This window comes from Castor canadensis, chromosome 11 (genome assembly GCF_047511655.1).
Source record: "Castor canadensis chromosome 11, mCasCan1.hap1v2, whole genome shotgun sequence".
NCBI classification, from domain to species: domain Eukaryota; kingdom Metazoa; phylum Chordata; class Mammalia; order Rodentia; family Castoridae; genus Castor; species Castor canadensis.
This window is the reverse complement of record NC_133396.1, coordinates 41,096,888-41,120,839: the sequence shown is the minus strand read 5'-3', so window position 1 is coordinate 41,120,839 and position 23,952 is coordinate 41,096,888. Positions and strand designations below refer to the sequence as shown.

General features: G+C 39.0%; 1 protein-coding gene across 4 annotated transcripts in view; it reads right to left on the bottom strand.

Moving 5' to 3' along the window:
• Myo1d (myosin ID) overlaps positions 1-23,952 on the bottom strand; it is a 343,577-nt gene that overhangs the window by 130,348 nt on the left and 189,277 nt on the right. For all 4 annotated transcript variants that reach the window (XM_074046362.1, XM_074046359.1, XM_074046360.1 and 1 more), the window contains 3 exons: positions 12,411-12,634; positions 7,126-7,270; positions 6,050-6,154 (listed from right to left, as the gene is read on the bottom strand). In XM_074046362.1, the coding sequence (XP_073902463.1) occupies positions 6,050-6,154; positions 7,126-7,270; positions 12,411-12,634 (474 nt within the window). The remainder of the gene's footprint in view (positions 1-6,049; positions 6,155-7,125; positions 7,271-12,410; positions 12,635-23,952) is intronic.

Sequence of the window (23,952 nt, the reverse complement as noted above, 5' to 3'; positions counted from 1 at the left end):
CATTCTGAGTGAGGTTAGCCTGGCCCAAAAGACCAAAAATCGTATGTTCTCCCTCATATGTGGACATTAGATCAAGGGCAAACACAACAAGGGGATTGGACTATGAGCACATGATAAAAGCGAGAGCACACAAGGGAGGGGTGAGGATAGGTAAGACACCTAAAAAACTAGCTAGCATTTGTTGCCCTTAATGCAGAGAAACTAAAGCAGATACCTTAAAGCAACTGAGGCCAATAGGAAAAGGGGACCAGGAACTAGAGAAAAGGTTAGATCAAAAAGAATTAACCTAGAAGGTAACACCCATGCACAGGAAATCAATGTGAGTCAATGCCCTGTATAGCTATCCTTATCTCAACCAGCAAAACCCCTTGTTCCTTCCTATTATTGCTTATACTCTCTCTACAACAAAATTAGAGATAAGGGCAAAATAGTTTCTGCTGGGTATTGAGGGGGGGGAGCGGGAGGGGGTGGAGTGGGTGGTAAGGGAGGGGGTGGGGGCAGGGGGGAGAAATGAACCAAGCCTTGTATGCACATATGAATAATAAAAGAAAAATGAAAAAAAAAATCACATGATCATCTCAATAGATGTAGAAAAAGCCTTTGACAAAATTCAACATCCTTTCATGATAAAACCTCTGAAAAGCAGGGTGTTAGTGGGTCATGCCTGTAATCCTAGCTACTCAGGAGGCAGAGATTAGGGGGATCATGGTTCAAAATCAGCCCAGGCAAATAGTTCATGACAGCCTATTTTGAAAAGACCTATCACAAAAAAGAGCTAGTGGAGTGGCTCTAGGTGTAGGCCCTGAGTTCAAGCCCCAGTACTCCAAAAACCAAACCAAACCTCTGATGGAACTAGGAACAGAAGGAATATACCTCAACATAACAAAGGCTATATACAACAAACTTGTAGACCACATATACTAAGGGGAAAAAAACTGAAACCAGGAATGAGAGAGACAAGGGTTTCCACCCTCCCCATATATTCAATGTAGTTTTGGAATTCATAGCCAGAGCAGTAAGACAGAAGAAAAAAATAAAAGGAATTATTCAAACAGGGAAGGAAGAAGTCAAATTATCCCTATTTGCAGATGATATGATCTTATACCTAAAAGACCCTAAAATCTCCACCAAAAGACTCATAGATATCATAAACACTTTCGGTAGGACAGAAAATCAACATACAAAAATCAGCAGCTTTTATCTATCCAGCAATGAATAGACTGAAGAAGATATCAGGAAAACAATCCTACATTACAATAGCCTCAAAAATAGCTATAAATAAATTTAATGAAGTGAAAGACCTCTACAGTGAAAATTATAAATCGCTGAGGAAAGAAATAGAAGACATCAGAAGATGGAAAGATCTCCTATGGACTGGTAGAATCAGTATGGTGAAAATGGCTTATAGCACCGAAAAAAAATCTCTATGTTCAATGCAATCCCTATCAAAATTCCAGTGACATTTTTCACAGAGATAGAAAAATCAATCATAAAGTTTGTATGAAAGCACAAAAGAACTCAAATAGCCAAAGCAATCTCAAACAAAAAGTGCAACATGGGAAGTATCACAATACCTTACTTCAAACCATACTACAGAGCTATAGCAATAAAAACAGCATGGTACTGGCACAAAACCAGATATAAAGAACAATGGAATAGAAGACCCAGACATAAATCCACACAGCTACAGACATCTCATTTTTAATGGAAGAACTCAAAAATACCTTGGAGAAAAGACAGTCTCTTCAACAAATGGTGCTGGGAAAACTGGATATCTGTATATAGAAGACTGAAACTAGATCCTATCTTTCATCCTGTACTAATATCAATTCAAAGTGGATCAAAGATCTTAATGTAAGATCTGAAACTTAGAAACTACTACAGGAAAGAACAGGGAAAACACTGGAACATACAAGCGTAGATGCACTAGCTCAGCAATTAAGAGAAAAGATTGACAAATGGAATTACATGAAACTACAAAGCTTCTGCATAGCAAGAGACACAGTCATCAGATCGATGAGACAGCCCACAGAATGGGAGAAAACTTTTGCCAGCTATACATCTGACAAGGGATTAATAAACAAAATTTACAGGGACCTCAAAAAGCTCCCAAAGAATCAACAATCCAATGAAGAAATGGACAAATGAACTGAACAAACATTTTTCAAAGGAAGAAGTATAAATTATCAATAAATTCATGAAGAAATGCTCAATATTCCTGGCCACAAAGGAAATGCAAATCAAAACTACATTAAGATTTCACTTACTCCAGTCAGAATGGCTATCATCAAGAACACAAATAATAGCTGGATGCTGATGGCTCACATCTGCAGTCCTGGCTATTTCAGAGGCTGAGGTTGGGAGGTTTAAGGCCAGCTTGGGTAAATAGTTCAGGAGATCCCATCTCCAAAATAAGCAGAGTGAAATGAACTGGAGGTGTGGCCAAGTGGTAGAGCACTTGCTTTGCAACATACAAACACAAATAATAACAAATGCTGGTGAAGTGTGGGGGAAAAAGAGCTCTTATATATTGTTGGTATCCAGAGATACCACTCCTGGGCATATATTTGAAGGAATCTACATCAGGATACAATAAAGTCACTTGCCCATGTTTGCAATAGTGGGACTGTGTGGTGAGGGGGTTAGTGGAGGAGAGAGAGGAAAAGAGAATAAAGAGTGAATAATATCGAATACATTGCATCTGTGTAGGAAGAAGGCATAACTGAACATACTGAAAGCTGTTGAATAATAGGGGTAGGGGAAAGAAGGTAAGGGGGAGCAATAAATAGGGTTAACCTGATTAAAAGTACAACATATTCACAGGTGAAATACCATGGCAAAACCCCTTTGGAGAATGAATATATACTTAAAAAATGAAGGATAGGAATGTAAAACAGGTCCTGTTAGAGGAGGATACTAGGAGGGAATGGAAGGTGAATGAAAAGGTTAAAGCATGAATATAGTCAATGTACTTAATAAACTTATATGAAAATAGAACAAGTGAAACCTGTTGAACTCATTTTAAGCAGAAGGCAGGGGAATGAGGGAGACTGATGATGGGGAAGAACCTAACTAAGGTAAATTCTAAGTATACATGGAAATATCACACTGAACCTCCCTGTACAATTAATTTATTCTAATAAAAATGTTTTACAAAAAGAAGACATGAAACAGGTGAGTGCAGGAGCTTCCCTATCAGTAGTGTTCTAGGTTGTCTGGCATAGCACTAGCCTACGTGGGGCTTTTAGAAAGAGTTCTGTGGTCCACCTATTCTGAGAATACTATGAATCACAGCCACCACTAAGATAAGACAGGAATATATTAAAAGTTTTGGAAATTCTGCACTTAACCAATATGCTTAACCCAGCATCTCCAAAATACATTTAATTTGTGGAACATTTTTTCAACAAACATCTATTAGTGTTCAATAAAACACTTGTTCTGTGAAGCCCACGCTACAGAATACTTATCATCATTTGCACCAATCTTAGGACATATAGAATACAGAACTTCTCTCAGAACTTGAATAATAAGCCAAAGTAATGTTCCTCATCTTTGGTAGAATCATACTGAGAAATGTATAAATGTGGTGCAAAAGAATGATTAAAAACCTTGTCGTGTAACTTCTCAAGGTCATTTCCAGTCAAAACGAAAAATCCACGTCTTAAAGCAACAATAAAAAACCTGCAAAGCAGCAATTATATTAAAGCTGTTTAGAAATATTCTTTTATATGCAGAAAATGTATTTGGAAAGTCTACATCACAAATCATCCTTCAAGCATGAATCAAGTGAGTGGAAAAGACATTAGGTTTAATAATGTAAAAAGCCTTAGGTTGCACAACTTCTAACAGCAAAGGAGAAAATCCAACATACATGTATGCAAACCCCAGACTTAACATGATAATGGTATTGAACTTTTTCTTTCTCTTAAGTTCATGAAGTAATAGAAAAACTGGATCACAGACTCACTATTACATAAAATTTTATCTTGTTTCGTCTACCCAAAGCTAAAATCCTCACCCAAGAAAAAAAATCCCTATCATCCTGCTTTTTTCATGAACACTTCAAATGATCTGTTTATAGGTTCAGTCAGAACGACAGGGGGTCAAACACAAAGCTTCTCCAGAAAGTCAGACCAGAGAATACACAGTATGGGTGAGAGGAGCTATTTGCAGAAGTCTCTCACCTTAAAGAACACTTAGAATTGTGGTTAACAGAAAGGGGCTATTTCAAAAGCAATCAAAGCCTAAAGAAGAGGGCTCTGTTGAAGTGTATTAAGCTTGGCTAGGTGTATCTTGGGGATTGAAAGATTCTAAAGAGGCATGATCTAAGCTACAGTGTGGAAAAAAAAGAGTATTTTGCATTGAGCTTAGACATATGGGAGCATGAATAAGAATTCTTGTTTTTATCCAGCAGAACCCAGAATAAAATTGTTAAGACACAAAACTGTTCTCACTAGAAAGAGAAACATCAGACTTTGCTGCAGTAGATGACCTAATTTTAAAAACTGTCCAAGTCTCTCTGATCAATTATTCTGATTACTAATTCGACTTTGCAGATACCTGGATGTGAGAGAGGAGGCTACCAGATTCTGGATATATGGACTCTCTGAAATGGTAAACTGCTTAGTTACTACACAAACTGGTAGTAGAGCTTATTTTTTGTGTGTGGATGTGTGACTCTGGTTAGCAAAAGTCTTTTATTGACTGATTAGCTCTAGGCTCATGTAATAAAACAGAGTTTCTGGATCTCAGAGTTAGGGCTAGACTTTGGAATGTGGTAACCACCCCAAGATTCTGCCAGCAAGCTTTCCTCAATGGCATTTGTTTTGGATTTTCAGATTAAGAATGTTCAATCCATGTATTGAAGTTTTTTTCCAGTTCCTGAAACAGAGCTAATAAAACCCTTGTAATAGGGGTGATAGGAGTGTCTTTTGTTATAATATTTAGTCTCAGTCCCAGGTTTCTGATACAACTTCTAAGACCCTTGGAATCTCCAGAGGGATGTGTGTCTTTTGTCTGTTAATGAGATGACTAATGACTGGGGTTCCGAGTTTCAGAATAGGGGCTGGTTGCCAGAAAGACCAAGGTATGAGTAGAAGGATCCTCCCCAACCACCTTCAAAGAGGGGAAAGAGAGGCTGGTGCTAAGCACCAATAGGCAATGGTTCTGTGGGCTGAGAAGGCACATATTTTCTGATTTGTGTGTGTGTGTGTGTGTGTGTGTGTGTGTGTGTGTGTGCACTGGAGTTTGAATTTGGGGCCTTATATTCGCTAGGCAGGTCCTCTACCACTTGAGCCATGCCTCCAGTCCTTTTCTTCTTGTTATTTTTCAGGTAGGGTCTCTTGTTTTTGCCAGGGGGCCAGCCTTGGACATTGATCCACTTACCTATAGTCTCCCACACTCTGGGTTATTGATTGAGATGGAGGAGGGAGTCTCACTAACTTTTTGACTGGACAATTCTCTTGAACTCTGCCACTGTGCTCAGGCCCATTCCTTCCTTTTAGTTTTTTTTTTGCAGTGCTAGGGATCAAATCCAGGTCTTTGCTTGCTTAGGCAAGCACTCTCCCACTGAGCCACATCCTCAGCCCCTTGCCTTTTTTATTTATTGTGTAAAAAACCCTCATTAGTTATAACTCTTTGTTTTGCTATTTTAGTGGTTTATGGAATATATTTATAACATATCACATTCTGATATTCCATTTCATGTATGGTATAGAAATCCTACAATAGTCTATTTCCATTTCTTTTTCCTTCTGCTTGAATGACTTCCTTTCACACTTCCTAAAGTGTACATCTTCAGGAATGTCTGAAAAAGACATATGTGTAAAGTACAAATCCCTGACCTCAAAGTTATCAAAAAATATAATCTAACTCTAAAATTGTAGCCACGTCACCCACCCAGCATTGCCTTAGCACAGAGGAGGATGGCTCACTGGTAGGGTAGATAATCATACATCATTGTTATGTTTTACTATATAACTACTTAAATGAGTTTCATTTGAGTCAGTCTTTTCTTTCTAAGATGGTCTGTTTTAAGTCGCCTTACCTTGCGGACATGACAGGAAAAGAGGACATTCATGTATTTGTCCTTCCGTTTCAGTTCATTAGCAACAGGGACAAAAGTGCCTGAGGTCTGAGGTGTATCTGGCTTCTGAAAGGAAAAGGAAACACTGTGATGAGAATGTTTAGTGTTGTAGATGCAAAGGCAATCTTTTAGGATATAGCTTTATAATTATACTTAGATAGTTTCACACACATGTTTTTTATCTCCTCACCTTAGATTGCAGGCTAGTAAAGGGTTGTTATAACATCAAAATTCTTATAAAAATGTTAAATTGGGGAATGGGAGAGAGGATAAAATGGAGCTTTGGAAATAATTAATATAAAGGTGGTGATTAAAAATAGTGGCTGAATAATCCAAGGGAAAGTTTTAAATGGTCAAAAGCCAGGTTATAGAGTGTGCCCAACAGATGTGAATATAACATAGAGTGCTCTGTTCAAAGTGAGGGAAACAATTTTTGTTTTTCATACTGAGGTTTGAACTTAGGACCTTGTTCTTGCTAGGCAGGTATGCTAGCAAGAACTTTGGCCATGCCCCTTTTGCTTTCATTATTTTGGAGATAGGGCTTCATGGTTATGTGCAGCCAGGATGACAAGCTCATATCACCATGCTCTGCTAACAAAATCTTTTTTTTAAATTTAAAAAATTTTTTCTTTTATTCATATGTGCATACAATGTTTGGGTTATTTCAAAATCTTTTAATTTAGTATCTTTAATTGAAATTATTTAGTTTCTTTTTTTTGGCGGTAACAGGATTTGAACTCAGGGCCTCATGCTTGCTAGGCAGCTGCTTTACAACTTGAACCACTTAACCAGCCCTGTTCTATGTTGGCTATTTTTAGGATAGGGTCTCTTGAACTATTTGCCCAGGCTGGTTTTGAACTGTGGTCCTCCTGATCTCTGCCTGCTGAGTAGATAGGATTACAGGTATGAGCCACAGGCACTTGGTGAAGTTACTTAGTTTATGTGTTTTACCCTTTCTGTAAATTCTTGGAGAAAAATTCTTCTCTTTCTTTGTAAAAGGGGCGGGAGTAAGTTCCACATTGTTGTCTTGTACTTACTGAAGCAAGATAGTTGCCCTCCCAGGCTCTCTGGAGCCCAAGGTCAGCCCTTTGTCCCTTCAACATTTCCATGGCTGCAACCTTTGCCCTAACCTGGGGCAGGTCTGAAGCAGGTATGCTTTTGATGAGCCGAGATGCTCTCCACCTGTAAGCAAATAAATAAAATGTACAGGCTTCAGAAACTCAAATGAACTCCCATTCATTCTCAAAAAGAGCTAAAACTGCCACTAAGAATGAATCCAAAGTAATTGTACACTGCTAATAAAAAGGTAAAATGCTTACAAAATGTACACAGAAGTTCATGAAACATAGTTTTATGCAGACAGATATATTGTAAAACTTGCTTTGTGTGTTTTGAAAGCAACTAGAACTTAGTGACACATCAACTCTTGTAATACAAGTTGAACATCCCTAATCTGAAAATCAGATATCCGAAATGCTCTGAAACCTAAAATTCTTGAGCATAGCTCGATCAGTAAAGTCTGTGTAAATATTCCAAAATCTGAAAAATTCTGAAATTGAAATGCTTAAGCATTTCAGGTAGGGATATTCAACCTGTGTTTATATTTAGGGCACAAAGATGTGGGTTCATCATTCACTCATTCAGCTGTGTCCTAGGCACCTACTAAAGTGGTCTAGGTACTGCCTAGGAGGTAGAGACACAGCAATAATCTAAACAAAAAAGATCCTTTTTGCCAGGTGCTTCTACTTGAGAGAGGAGTGCCAGACAGTGAGTACACAACAAGGAGATATACCATATTTATGATAGGGATACCTGCTATAGAGGGCAGGGAGTGCCAAGAAGGGAAGTGGGTGCTGTTCATACAGGATAGTCAGGGGAGGCACCTCTGAGAAGGACAGATGAACAGAGACCTATGGAAAGTGAGGAGCTGGCAATCTGGAGAGTGAAGTAGGAATGAACAGGAAGAGAGAACCACAAGTGCAAATGCACTGACATGGGGATGCTTGGTGTATTAGAAGCATAGTCTGGAGTCCTGTGAAGCTGGAGTGGCATGGGGTGGGGGAAGAACAGGAAAAGAGGTCAGAGGGAGGACCATGGTCTAAACAGCCATGGAGCTCTGAGTCTGACCTTTTCTCTGAATGAGATGAGCAGCCACTGGAAGGTTCGGAACAAGGGAGGTATGTTACCTGACTCATGCCTTAATAGGAATGTTGTCACTGCTACAGGCTAGGGACAAGAAACAGGAAGCTATTTCCATAATGCACATGTTAGAAACATTGGCTTAGGTCAGGGAGGTGCAGGGGAGGTGAAGTTAATTCTGTATATGTTCTAATGAAAGAGCCAGTAGGATTTGCTGATGGAGTAGATGTGGGAGAAAGAAGGGATAAAAAGATGATTCCATGAGTTTTTGGCCTAAGCAACTGCAAGCATAAACCAAACATATTTTTGACTAAGAAAACAGCAAAAGTTTTTTTTAATGCTCTTAGTGGCATCCTGGTCCCATGTGATACTTCTGTCCTCTTTTCTGCTACAGGAGCTTGAAGCAGGGAAATTGGAAACAAATGGAACTGTTTTCAGTCAGATAAATAGTCAGAGGCCAGTGGTCCTCAAACTATGTTCCCATCAAAAACTAGAATGAGATTTGATGAAAATCAATATTCCCACTCAAATAACAGACTAAATAAGGGCAAGTCTGCAACACATCAGGAAATGGGAATGAAGTCAATGTACTGGAAGGTGTGAAAACTTTGTTAGATACAAAGCAGATGGAATGGGGCTGATGGGAGGCAGATCAGGGGAAGGAGAGGAACGCTTAGGTATAGATGGGTTTCTTGACAAGGCCAGAAGATCCTGAAGCCTGAATAGCAGGGGCTGGTAGCAGAGGCAGGAGGTGACAGGTTTTAAGGTGAGAACTGTGCCAGCTCCCTGCACAGACACTGGCTGGCTGTGGTGAGGCAGGACATCTGCCATGGCAGATGGGGTCAGTGATTGTAGATTACAAAACAATAATGGTGAAAGGTAGGCCCTACAACACTAAGTGGTTTTCTAACAAAACAAAACAAAAGGAAAAAAACTAACCCAATAAGCCCTTGAGCTCTGGATTTCACTATTGGTGGGAGAGACCTTTGCTTTGACTGCTACTTTGTTTCCAGCCTCTGTGCCTGGTCAGCTTGTCCTTTCTTCAGTGCCTGCAGTGACCCAGGACAAGGTCCACACCTAGCTGACTCCAGAGGTCCCCAGTGAAGAGGCCACTGGGATGTTGGGGACTTGACCTGCAAGCCACAGGGAGAGCCTTGTAAGCTTCTCACCCTGGTCATGCAAACCATAACCTTTATCTATGGACAGCTGAAAACAACTGCAGCCATAAAAATCAAAAGCCTCAAAGACATGAAAAGGGGACAAAGCTGGGCACAAAGCAGGTTCACTTACAAAGATTTACTGTGAGAAAGAGGAAAAATCTTAAAACACAGGCAGATACACATGTAGGTTCAAGAAAAACAAAACCAAAACCCTCACAATAAGCACACTCCTCTCAGTATTCCATAGATTAAAAAATTCAAGATAAGGGTTTGATAAACTATAGCTTGTGCCAAATCTAGCCCATGATCTGTTTTTATAGTGTCTATGAGCTAAGAAGAATCTGCAGTTTTATAAGTTTATAGAAGACAGAGCATATGCAGCCAGCAAAAACTATTTACTACCGGCCCTTTACAGAAAAGTTTGCCAACTCCTGACTAGATGAATATGAATGGCAAGATTCATTCAGAGTGAGAGCAAGAGAGCGACAGAGCATGCATATGTATGTGCATAGACACTTTATTTTCATATGTTCCTTGACTCTGACTGCTGGGGAGGCTGGGACTATCTTTCCCATCTTTCCTGTTTGTTACTATAACAGTGGAAGCAAAGTCAGGGTCTACAAATTGCAGGCATTTAGTGAATGCGTAAATAGAACTTTACACAAATTAATCAATTCTAGGCCACAAACAAAACCTCAAGCTTAAAAAGAAACCTATATAGACAGACTGCAATCTAACTAAAATTAAGTTTTCTGTAGCCATTAAAAATATTACACAGATCCTTACATCATGGACTGGCCCCCATGACTTATTTTTAAGTAAAGCCTTAAACCACATGTATAATACTGCTTATGTGAAAAAGGGAGGGGAAAAAAAGCCCAAATGGTATGTGATCATGTATGTACCCACACTCACAGTGTGGTCAAACCTTTCTAGTGCTTGCTGTGTGCTGAGTGCCACCTGAAATGCTTTGTATATATTTCTCATAGTCCTTTTGGCAACCCCATGAGGTGCTATTATTATGATTCCTTTATAGGGAAGGAAACTGAGGCACCTTCTTGGTGCCCTAATTTACCCAGCTAGTCCAAGGGCAGAGCGAGAAGATGAAGCCAGGTTCTGGGGCCCGTGCTTTTGTTTACTTTGTCATGCTGCTTCTTACAGTGTGTGTATTCATAAGTGCATAGACAAAGGTTAAGAAGGACACCAACTAATTGCTAAGAAGTAGTTATCTGAGGAAGGAAATAAAATATGGGAAGACAGGGCAGTGTGAGGATTTCAACTTTATATTCCTTATATTTCACTTAAAAACAGTGAGAAAGCAGTGGGTTTTTAAATTTTGTAAAACATACAGATTGTAGATGATATTCATCTGAACAGTAAAAAGCCTGTCAAGATTAAAAACCAACATTTATAGTATTATATGGGAAAACTGAGTGTCGGGGTACTGTTGCTTTCAATAATTCTGTATTTTTAAAAAATTTGTATTATCACATTATTGTTGTATTGGGGGTATATTGTGACATTTACAAAAGTTCTTATATCACAGTTGAATTCACCCCCTCTGTCATTCTCCTTTATCCCCTCTCAATAATTCTGTATTGTTTGATCTTTTTATGAGAAATCACTTCTTATTTTCAAGAATACAAATGAGGTACATATGAAAGAGTTTTTCTTTCACATAGTGATATCTTTATATAGAGCAAAATCTAAAGATAAAATCTGATTTGGCACAGAATTACCAGATAGTTTATAAACATTTAAGATATCCATTAGTGTTTTTGTTTGTTTGTGAAGGGTCTTTCCATGTAGCCCAGGCTGTCCTGGAACTCATGATCTTCCTGCCTCAGCCTCTCGGGTGTTGGGATTACAGGTGTGTACCATACCACACTTGATGATTAGTGTTCTTTTTAAAAAATGTTACCAAATGACAACATTTGAGAACTGCCAGTTTAGTTCATATGACTACCTGACTATATCTAAGATAGAGTTAGATACAGTCAGCACTCCATAGTCATGGGTTCCATATCCTCAGATCCAATTAACTTTATTTAGAAAATGTAGTTAGGCCTATAATGGATATGACTCTACTGAATACATACAGAATTTTTTCTTTGAGAAATTATTAATTTCTCTAAACAATACAGAATAACAATTATTTACAGAGCATTGACATTGCATTGGGTATTGAGTAATCCAGAGATGATTTAAAGATATGGGAGAAAGTGTGAAGGTTCTATGCACATATGAAACCATTTTATGTAAGGGACTTGAGCATTTGCTATTCTAGCATCCACAAGGGGTCCTGAAAGCAATCTCTTAAAGCTATTGAGGTACAGCTGGATATCTGGTGCACCCTGGCAACAAATAAGCTCAGAAAACAATGAGGAAGGACTTATGCAAGGACAAACCTGGATTTAGGGCAGGCCATGAAAACATCAGCTGGAAAGGTCCCAAATTTTACATAGGGTGCTTATTTTAAAAATAACTTGACCTAAAACAGTTGTTTTCCCCTCAATTGTACTTTAAAACCACCTAGGAAACCTTAAGAGGCCTGGGCCCCGTCTCGTGCTCCATCAAACAGATCTCTCTGGAACCGGAGCCTGACATTAGTCTTTCATAATCTCCTCATGAGTCTAAGGCAGAGCCAGACTGAGAAACACCTCTGAAAGGATCAATGGACTTGCCAATTTGGGATATAAGAGATGAGTTTAAGAAAGTTATTTTTGCTAATAATAGAAAGTAGAGACAGAGTGCTAGCAGCCCATCTTAAATGTGGCTTAGATCCAGGGGTTGTGGCATGCTGCTTGCTGTCAATTGCTACAGGAAAAATCAGCTGAGAGGTCCATTACTTTGAGAAGTACACAGAGCTCCTTTGAATCCAAAATCTATAAAACTGAAGACAGAGGGAAAGGTAAATGTCATAACAGCAAAGAGCTGAGCCAGTATTATGGTTTAGGACCTGTGACTTCATATATCAAGTGTGCTGCCATAAAAGGATATGGCACTTACCAACAAGTTCTTACCTACTAAAAATTGCCTGAAGGGCCTCCTCAAAACGGTGCAGAACTTTTGGAGGGGTTGGCCACTTCACATGCTTCCCATAGTCTTCCATGGTCTCGACACCTTGGAAGCGCCTGGCCACTTCATGGATGTATGACTTTACTTTGTAGCGTCGGTAGTATCTGATTATTGTCAGAACCGCCTTAGTCCTCTTGTATCGCATTCGGGCCAGTGTGCCCCGCCACATCTTCATGATGGAGAAAGAAAAAAGAAAACATTGTTGCCTGAGTGGTGACTTTGACCTTCTAGAAGCTCTTTTGTTTAACCAATTCAGCGGGGGAAATCCTGCACGTGTACAGATCTGAGCCAAAACATGTCAATTCTATTTGCCACCAATAGATGGCACTGGGAATCATGGCTCTCCTTTCCCTCCCACACACACCCCTCAGGTTTCTAGTTGTTCTTTATTCTACATGGAAATGTGTGCTGGGTTTGAAGTGGAGTCTTGTTTTAACTTAATTGTCACAAAAAGAAGAAAGCAAAGATGTAAATCTCTGTAGATAAATATTTTAGGAAAGTTGAAGGGAAGCAAGATGAGTCAGAGTCAAATGCCATAAGCATTTACAGTTCTCTTGTAAAACCTAGCTTTACAGAGATTACACACACTATCCATAGTATAATGTCACATAGTATAATTTCCACACAGCCTGTGTATCCCCCTCCCCAGGCATGAGGTACAATCCCAAGAATTTAGATGTGTTCTTGGCGAAAGGGTAAAATGGATTATCAATATCATATAAATCTGCATTAAAAGTTTTTTGGTGCTCAGAAATCAGACAGTACATAAATGTCTCAATGCCAACTTCATACAGGCATCAATTCAGAGATACTTATATTTTTTCAGGCTCCTGTGTCCAGGTGTCCACATTTCTCAACCTCTCAAGCAAAACTAAATTTGACGTGATCTTTAATTCATCACTGGCCCCTCCCCTATAGATCCTCTCAACCACCAAATTTGCTCTTTCTTCCATGATATTTCTAGTATGAGCTCTTTTATATTACTTTCTGCTACCAGACTTCCTGTGATCTCAAACTACTTTAATTGCTTTCTTTGATAAGTTCTAGCTGCTATTTACTGCTTTCCTGAAATACCCATTCCAATTCTCAGGCTGTTTGTATTATTTCCCTTCCTCATCCCTGACCTGAAAGGGCCAAGATTTGTAACCTCTATTCAAAACCCACAGTGTAAGTCCTCCAGACTCCCCCAGGTTTCTTTTATTTATTCCTAAATCCCCATTTGTGCCCACCAATTTGTCTCAAAGAATTTGTGTGCTGCCTCTTTCATTCAGTTGCTTGGTCTTCCCGCAGACTCTAAACATGCACCATGCACTTACCATGTTCTCCCTTTCAGCAGATAGATTTGTTTGCATGTATAGTGGAAGGAGGTCATCAAAGGAGTCAGTGGGTCAAGAAATACCAGAATATATAAGGGAAGCATGACATTTGAGCAATTTCTGGTGGGAATCCAGAATTGACATATGAATAGAGTACTCAAAGACAGTGATAACTAACTCATTATCTCACGTGGCTTCAGTGTAGCAGCCATTTTTAGTCACAGTGGCTCTCTTCCCTGTAGCTGAACGCACTGTACAGATGGTTGTGCTATGCCCCCAACCAAATGCTAAAATAAAGGCCCCTTCTTTAGTATCTTGAAACACTAAAAGAATACAAGTAGAGGGTGGAAGCTGTGATTCAATTTCTTAGACAAAACACATTTTCCAAGTTTCGTACTGCTTGTGGCTTTGTTTTTTAGGGGGAAGGAAAGTATAGATTCCCAGGAGCCACATCTACACATCCATACAGAAAAATCCATCTTTAATTTCCAAGAAGTTTTTTGTAGAGCTTTCTATTAAAATATTTTTGGGTTAGGGCTGGTGTCTTGGCTCATGCAGTAGAGTACCTAGCAAGCATGAGGCTCTTAGTCCAAATCACAGTACTACAAAAAAAAAGGGTAGAAAATATTTTGGGGGTTAGATTCTTTACCTTTTTTTGGTAGTACTGGGGTTAAACTTAGGTCCTAGGCAGGCACTCTGCTGGTTTGAGCTACCTGGCCATCCCTCTTAAGTGATTCTTTAAAAAAAAAATTTATAAGTGCTTTTTAAGCATGTTCTTTAACATTTCATCTGTGCTGGTTTATTTAGGTTTATGTAGTAAACATAAAAATTTTAAGTCAGTAGTATTTACATTATACACAAATATGTTGAATAATTCATATGTATATATTACATCATCTATTATATATGAATTTGGTGCATTACTGACCAAATAATACTGACCAAAGGAAGAGTATGACTACTCTTCCTTTATCAAGTAAATTTATTTTTTATCTATATTTAGAAACTACACTGGGCATGGCTCAAGTGGTAGAGCATCTGCCTCATAAATGTGAAGCTTTCAGTTCAAACCCCAGTACTACAAAAAAAAAAAAAAAAAAAAGAAAAAAAGAAACTACAGTTAAAAAAACTTTAAAATTTGCTTTATTTTTTAGTATACCTACTGCTTATGTTTTTTACACCTACTGCACACTTCTTATCCTGGGACTTAATAAATGTTGGATTCCTTATTCCTGAGCTTTTGTCTTTTTCTTGGTTTTCATGCCTCCAGTAGTATCCAAGAAAAGGCCCATAGCCAATACATTTCTGTTCTTTTTAATTACTTGGGAGTACAAAGCTATTGCCTAAAATGCTGCCTGTTTCTCTGGGAATAGGAGTAGCTGAGAACAGGCTGTGAACAAGACTGCCTCTGCCCAAATCCTGGCCCCATTCTTAACAGGTGAGATCGGGGAAGCTTCTTAACTCCTCTGCACCTTAAGACTTCTTACCTATAAAATGAGGACAGAATGGTGTTTACTTGGTAGTGTTATAAGGATCAATGGGGTTAAAACACATAAAACACAAAGCAGTCCTGGTGGGTAGTCAATGCTTAGTAAGCGTAGGCTGTTACGCTTACAAAGGCCTATTCTTTGTTTTGAGGAGACTGTGCTTTCTTTTTCATATGTGCAGATATTTTCACCTGTCACAGCAGTATGACCCAGTGGCTGTTTAGGGAATGGGAGCCACTTTTTCTCAGCCTACCATCTGCTCCCAAATAGTGCTAGATTGGGTCTGATTTTATTCTTCCACCTAGAAGATGGACTGTATGTCCATGGTTTATGTGTCATATCTAGTCTTCCACCTGACCAGGAGGAGTGGGGTGGGAGCTGGGGTTTTGGGTCACTGCCATTGAGCTCTTTCCTTAATGCTAACAACATAACATGCTGGAGGAACTGTGGGGTTTGGCTTGGTATTCTTTTTCCATGTCCCGTGGAGCTGTTCTTGCTTTAGCTGTAATAATTATTGTTCACAGATGCTTCCCCCATTTCTTGCCCATTTATGGATATACAAGAGCCGGGAAGGATGGCAACCTCACTGACTCTTCTTGCCTGGAGAAGAAGTCTTCTTGATGGAAGAAACGCTTCCCAGCAGAGCAGAGGGTATTTTGAACCTTCCCTCTGGTATACTGTCATACTTAATGCCAACAGCTTCAAAAGCAGCAAGACTTTTCAGAATTTCCTTGTTGTACTTCAACATGTTCCATTTTTCTCTTTGATGACTATATTGATTTTTCAGCACCTTTTAAAAATTTGGTCCATTTTTCTCTTTTCTGGTTGACACTTCTCAAAGTTTATAGTATGAAGTTGTATCTTTTTTGTTTGTTTCAGGGTTGGTGACATGTTCTTTATTATTTTTATATTTAATATCTATTAATCTCACACAATTTTGGGTGAAATAAATTCTGTGGACCTGTACTTTTATCACCAACTTTACTGGAACTCCTACAGGCTTCATTTATTTTTTAACATTAGAGAAAAAATAGCATTGAAGAAATAATTCTATGGGGAAAATGGCTTCTGTGTTTTTTTTCTGATAACCTAAATATATTCAATTTAATTAGGTTATGTTCCCCCAGAAGGTTGTGTGTCTGTGTGGGAGAAGGGTTGCTGTTGGCTTTACCACCAAGAGTCCTGGTTGGAAATGAAGGAGCATAAGAGTGTTTTCCATCTTCCTTCTATTTAAAGTTTTTCTATGAAAAATTGTTGAGTTTTTCAAAAGCCATATAAAACTTATCTTTGAAGAGGACTTTGTCTGATTATAGAGTGTCAGAAAGCAGAAAATTAATGTCACATACCATAAATAAGTGCTTGATATTTATTTGCATATGCCTGAGAGGTTCAACAGGCAAGGGAGCCCAAAAGGGCCTTGGTCAAAACTATAGTAACAGTGGAGGTGGAACCTGTCACACACTCTGAGCCTGAGGATGTGATGCAAATGAGCTGGAGGATATGTCTTGGTGCAGGCAAGCAGAGGACAGAGGGTACAGATTAAACTAACACAGAGGGCCAACAGCCATTTCTTACAACAGAGGATAAGCAGCAAATGGCTCAAAGGGAACAAATGAGGTAGAAACAGAAAGCGCTAGAGCAACACTGTACACATTCTTCCTATTTGAGTACCACATCTCAACACAGCCAGTGTGACCCTTTTAAGACCATGGTCAGATCATGACACTTCTCTGCTCAAAACTCCGCAGTGACTCTCCATGTCCCTAGTGTAAAAGCCACAGTCCTTACAATGGCCTACATGGCCCCATGAGGTGTGATACTGTTTTCTCCCTGTTGTACCCCATACCAGTCAGGTACCCTATGTCTCAGTGCCTTTGCGTTAGCTGCTCTCTCTGCCTGGAATGATCTTCCCCAGATGTCACATGGGTAACTTCCTCTCCCTGTCTTTGCTCAATTGTTGCCTTCTTAATGAGAGCAGCCCTCACCATCCTATTGAAAAGTTTATCTTGTCTCCACACTCCCCTCCTGGTTCTCTCTCTTTTTTTTTTATCCCTTCGGTACTGGGGCTTGAACTCAGGGCCTTCACCTTGAGCCACTCCACCAGCCCTATTTTTGTGAAAGGTTTGTCAAGATAGGGTCTCATGAACTATTTGCCCAGGCTGGCTTGGAACCACGATCCTCCTGATCTCTGCCTCCTGAGTTGCTAGTATTACAGGTGTGAGCCATCTGCGCCTGGCCCTCCTGGTACTCCTTCCCATGCACCGTTTCTTCTCTTTCCCCCAGCAATTAAAAGTCTCCAACACATCATGTCACTGATGTGTTATAGTACTGTTCAGGCTCTTCTCACACTGGAAGTTCAGCTCTACTAGGCCTGGGATTTTTGTCTCATTTGTTCTTTGGTGTATCACTACTACCTAGAACAACGCATTCACTCAACAGTTTCTCTCTTGAACAAATGAATATTTTCAGCTTCATCTTCCAAGCTTGATAATGAATCTTCCACTTTGACTATCAGGTTTTCCATCTTCAAGAGCTTATCCTTGTTCTTGGGAAATTCTTTTTTAAAAGCAAGTTTTTTTTTTCTTTTATAAATGCAACATCTCATTCTTCCTGAGTATGTGATTCACAGTATTATTTTTTACATTGCACCATGTACATGTTACCTCTAAGTCCTCACTTCTCTTGTTGGTCTGGGTCTTGGTCTTTTATTCCAGAGGCCTTCCTTAGATGTCTGAGGATCCTTGGCCATCCACTCATGTTGAAGACAGAACAGCCACTTGGAAGCTCTGTGTACATGCTTTGTGGACGGTGGACTTGCCCACAAGGGTGATTAACTGGGGACTAGCCATCTGTGGGGGATCCCAGAATATTAGTGTCTTAAAATGTTTTCTCTTTGCCACCGGATTTCTCAGGGAGAGGGGAGAGAGGAAAGAAGGTGTGTCCTATTCTTTACTATTGATAGTTTTATTTAATATCCTTGGTTTCAATATGGTACCTGACCCCTCTCTTCCATTAAGCCTGTTGTCCCCAAGCCCTGAACTTGTCTGCTTCAATTTCTTCAGTTAACTTTGTGCCACTTGTCAGAATGAGACTCAGGTAGTCACCAGCTTCTGGGAGGAGACCTGTCAGTCTAACCCTCTTTATACAGAATTTTAGTCAACTTCCTCCTTCAGCTGTACCCCTCAGCCCTGTACAGAGGTTCCTGATCCTTCTCTTGTCTGAATCTTTCCACAGTCCTGTGGTCAGCTGAAATGGCTGCCTCTGCCTTGCTCGCTGCTGGACACTTAGACTTTAAGTACTGTCTCTATCTGCTTGGTCTTGCACACTTCCAAAAGAAAGCTGCTGCCTCTTGTCCACTGTTGTCTGCACTGTGGTTCTGTTTGTCCTTGTGGGCTTATACAGTTTTTATTCCTTTTCTGCTCTTTTGGGGGTGTTGAGAGTAGATACAAACATAACTGTCATGTTTAGGCGTATGTTTTACAATAATATCTTAACTCTGTCATTTTTTCCTTTGGTGCATATTTCCTCAGTGGTCAGAAGTTTCAAAGCATCATCTGGAAGTCATTATAGGTCAATTACAAACCTTTGGTTTAGTCTCAGGGTTAAACATATGGCAGCTTTCCTTTTTACTCTTTTTCTCCCTAGGTCCCCATGTGTTTTGTTGTTTGTTTTTATTCTAGTTGTCATGATTGTTTGGCTCTGTCTTATCATCATTACAAACCACTACCCCACAACTCTCTGATACTCTGAATCGGATATTCTCTTAGCTTCCATAACCAGAATTCTCCAAAATTCAAAATCCCAGACCCCCATGTCTAGGGATGATTTTTAGAAGAAGTTTTCTTCCATTTCTACCCTTTAGTTATTTTGGCAGAGTTCTGACAGTTTGTTACACAGTGGTAGCGGTAGTAGATAAGGAGAGTTTATTTAGGTATCAGGTTGAACTCTTAGCAAATTGCAAAATACACAGTTTACTTTTTAAAAAAAATTTTTATTTTATTCGTATGTGCATACAATGTTTGGGTCATTTCTCCCCCTTCCCCCACCCCCTCCCTCTTCCTGTCACCCCCTTGCTACCTGACAGAAACTATTTTGCCCTTATCTCTAATTTTGTTGAAGAGAGAGTATAGCAATAATAGGAAGGAACAAGGGTTTTTGCTGGTTGAGATAAGGATAGCTATACAGGGCATTGACTCACATTGATTTCCTGTGCATGTGTGTTACCTTCTAAGTTAATTCTTCTTGAACTAACCTTTTCTCTAGTTCCTGGTCCTCTTCTCCTATTGGCCTCAGTTGCTTTTAAGGTATCTGCTTTAGTTTCTCTGTGTTGAGGGCAAAAAGTGCTAATTTTTTAGGTGTCTTACCTGTCCTCCTATCTCCATTGTGTGCACTCGCTTTTATCTTGTGATCAAAGTTCAATCACCTTGTTTGCCCTTGATCTAACGTCCGCATATGAGGGAGAACATACGATTTTTGGTCTTTTAGGTCAGGCTAACCTCACTCAGAATGATGTTCTCCAATACCATCCATTTACCAGCGAATGATAACATTTCGTTCTTCTTCATGGCTGCATATACCACATTTTCTTGATCCATTCGTCAGTAGTGGAGCATTTTGGCTGTCTCCATAACTTGGCTATTGTGAATAGTGCCGCAATAAACATGGGTGTGCAGGTGCCTCTGAAGTAACCTGAGTCACATTCTTTCGGGTATATCACCAAGAGTGGTATTGCTGGATCAGATGGTAGATCAATGTTTAGCTTTTTAAGTAGCCTCCAAATTTTTTTCCAGAGTAGCTGTACTAGTTTACATTCCCATCAGCAGTGTAAGAGAGGTCCTTTTTATCTGCATCCTCGCCAACACCTGTTGTTAGTAGTGTTGCTAATGATGGCTATTCTAACAGGGGTAAGATGGAATCTTAGCGTGGTTTTAATTTGCATTTCCTTTATTACTAGAGATGGTGAGCATTTTTTCATGTGTTTTTTGGCCATTTGAATTTCTTCTTTTGAGAAAGTTTTGTTTAGTTCACTTGCCCTTTTCTTTATTGGTTCATTAATTTTGGGAGAATTTAGTTTTTAAATTCCCTATATATTCTGGTTATCAGTCCTTTGTCTGATGTGTAGCTGGCAAATATTTTCTCCCACTCTGTGGGTGTTCTCTTCAGTTTAGAGACCATTTCTTTTGTTGAGCAGAAGCATTTTAGTTTTATGAAATCTCATTCCATTTATCTATGCTATCTCTTAGTTGCTGTGCTGCTAGGGTTCCACTGAGAAAGTTCTTACCTATACCTATTAATTCCAGAGCATTTCCTACTCTTTCCCGTACCAACTTTAGAGTCTGGGGTCTGATATTAAGATCCTTGATCCATTTTGAGTTAATGTTGGTATAGGGTGGTATACACGATCTAGTTTCAGTTTTTTGCAGACTGCTAACCAGTTTTCCCAGCAGTTTTTGTTGAAGAGGCTGTCTTTTCTCCATCGTATATTTTTAGCGCCTTTGTCAAAGATAAGTTGGTTATAGTTGTGTGGCTTCATATCTGGGTCCTCTATTCTGTTCCACTGGTCTTATGTCTGTTTTTGTGCCAGTACCATGCTGTTTTTATTGTTACTGCTTTGTAATATAGTTTGAAGTCGGGTATCGTGATACCTCCAGCATTGTTCTTTTCACTGAGTATTTCCTTGGCTATTCGTGGCCTCTTATGTTTCCATATAAATTTAATGGTAGATTTTTCAACCTCTTTAATGAATGTCATTGGAATTTTGATGGGCATTGAATTAAACATGTAGATTACTTTTGGGAGTATAGAGATTTTTACTATGTTGATTCTACCAATCCATGAGCATGGGAGATCTCTCCACTTTCTATAGTCTTCCTCAATCTCTTTCTTCAGAAGTGTATAGTTTTCCTTGTGGAGGTCTTTCACATCTTTTGTTAGGTTTACACCTAGGTATTTGATTTTGTTTGAGGCTATTGTAAATGGAATTGTTTTCATACATTCTTTTTCCATTTGCTCATTGTTAGTGTATAGAAATGCTAATGATTTTTCTATGTTGATTTTATATCCTGCTACCTTGCTATAGCTATTGATGATGTCTAGAAGCTTCTGAGTAGAATTTTTTGGGTCTTTAAGGTATAGGATCATGTCATCTGCACATAGGGATATTTTGACAGTTTCTTTACCTACCTGTATTCCTTTTGTTCCTTCTTCTTGCCTAATTGCCCTGGCTAGGAATTCCAGTACTATGTTGAATAGGAGTGGAGATAGTGGGCATCCTTGTCAAGTTCCTGATTTTAGAGGGAATGGTTTCAGTTTTTCTCCGTTAAGTATAATGCTGGCTGTAGGTTTGTCATATATAGCTCTTATAATGTTGAGGTACTTTCATTCTATTTCTACTTTTCTTAGAGCTTTTATCATGAAATGGTGTTGGATCTTGTCTGCATCTATTGAGATGATCAAGTGGTTTTTGTCTTTGCTTCTGTTAATGTGGCTTATTACGTTTAGTAATTTTCATATGTTGAACCACCCCTGCATTCCTGGGATGAAGCCTACTTGGTCATGGTGAATGATCTTTTTGATGTGTTGTTGAATTCAGTTTGCCATTATTTTGTTGAGGATTTTTGCATCAGTGTTCATTAAGGAGATTGGCCTATAGTTCTCCTTTTTGGAGGTGTCTTTGCCTGGTTTGGGGATAAGTGCAAAAGTGGCTTCATAAAATGTGTTAGGCAGTTTTCCTTCCCTTTCTATTTTGTGGAACAGTTTAAGGAGGGTTGGTATCAGTTCTTCTTTAAAGGTCTGATAAATTTCAGCAGAGAATCCATCAGGTCCTGGACTTTTCTTTTTGGGGAGACTCTTGATTGCTGCTTCAATTTCATTTTGTGTTATAGATCTATTCAGGTGATTAATTTCTTCTTGGTTCAGTTTTGGATGATCATACGTATCTAGAAATCTGTTGATTTACGATTTTCGAATTTATTTGAATATAGGTTCTCAAAGTAGTCTCTGATGATATCCTGGACTTCCATGGTGTTTGTTGTTATCTCCCCTTTTGCATTCCTGATTCTACTAATTTGGGTTTTTTCTCTCCTCATTTTAGTCAGGTTTGCCAGGGGTTTGTCGATCTTGTTTATTTTTTCAAAGAACCAACTTTTTGTTTCATTAATTCTTTGTATGGTTTTTTTGGTTTCTATTTCATTGATTTCAGCTCTTATTTTTATTATTTTTCTATTTGTTTTGGGATTTGCTTGTTCTTGTTTTTCTAGGAGTTTGAGATGTATCATTAGGTCACTGATTTGGGATCTTTCAGTCTTTTTAATATACGCACTCATGGCTATAAACTTTCCTCTCAGGACTGCCTTTGGTGTGTCCCACAGGTTCCGGTAGGTTGTGTTTTCATTTTCATTGTCTTCCAGGAACTTTGTAATTTCCTTTTATTTAATCAGTGACCCGTTGTTCATTAAGTAATGAGTTATTCAGTTTCCAGCTGTTTGCATGTGTTTTGTCTTCACTTTTGTTGTTGAGTTCTAGTTTTACTGCATTGTGATCAGATAGAATGCATGATATAATTTCTATTTTCTTATATTTGCTGAGGCTTGCTTTGTGCCCTAGGATATGATCTATTTTGAAGAAGGTTCCATGGGCTGCTGAGAAGAATGTATATTGTGTAGAAGTTGGATGAAATGTTCTGTAGATATCAACTAGGTCAATTTGATCTACTGTATATTTTAGATCTAGGATTTCTTTATTGATTTTTTGTTTGGATGACCTATTTATTGATGATAATGGGGTGTTAAAGTCTCCCATGACCACTGTGCTGGAGTTAATATATGCTTTTAGGTCCTTCAGGGTGTGTTTGAAGAAATTGGGTGCATTGACATTGGGTGCATATAGGTTGATAATTGTTATTTCCTTTTGGTCTATTTCCCCTTTTATTAGTATGGAATGTCTTTCTTTATCTCGTTTGATCAATGTAGGTTTGAAGTCTGCCTTGTCAGAGATAAGTATTGCTACTCCTGCCTGTTTTTGGGGGCCATTGGCTTGGTAAATCTTCTTCCAGCCTTTCATCCTGAGCCTATTCTTATTTCTGTTAGTGAGATGGGTCTCCTGTAAGCAACAAATTGTTGGATCTTCCTTTTTAATCCAGTTCATCAAACGGTGCCTTTGATGGGGGAATTAAGTCCATTAACATTAAGTGTTAGTACTGATAGGTATGTGGTGATTCCTGTCATTTGGTTGTCTTTGTTGTTTTAACATTTTTTTTTTTTAGTTGTTTGAAGATTTGATTATGTGTACCTAAGTTGACGTTACTCTCTTCTTTCTTGCTTTTTCTTTTCCTGTAGTTTGGTGCTGCCTGCCCTTTCATGGTTATGTTGGGTTTCACTTTCTGTGTGCAGAATCCCTTGAAGAGTCTTTTGTAGTGGTGGCTTTGTGGTCAAATATTGTTTTAGTTTCTGCTTATCACGGAAGACTTTTATTGCTCCATCTATTTTGAATGATAGTTTTGCTGAGTAGAGGATCCTAGAGTTGAAGTTATTTTCATTCAGTGCCCGAAAGAGCTCACCCCAAGCTCTTCCTGCTTTTAATGTTTCTGTTGAGAAGTCTGTTGTGATTTTGATGGGTTTACCTTTGTATGTTACTCGTTTTTTCTCTCTTACAGCCTTCAATATTGTTTCTCGGGTCTCCGTATT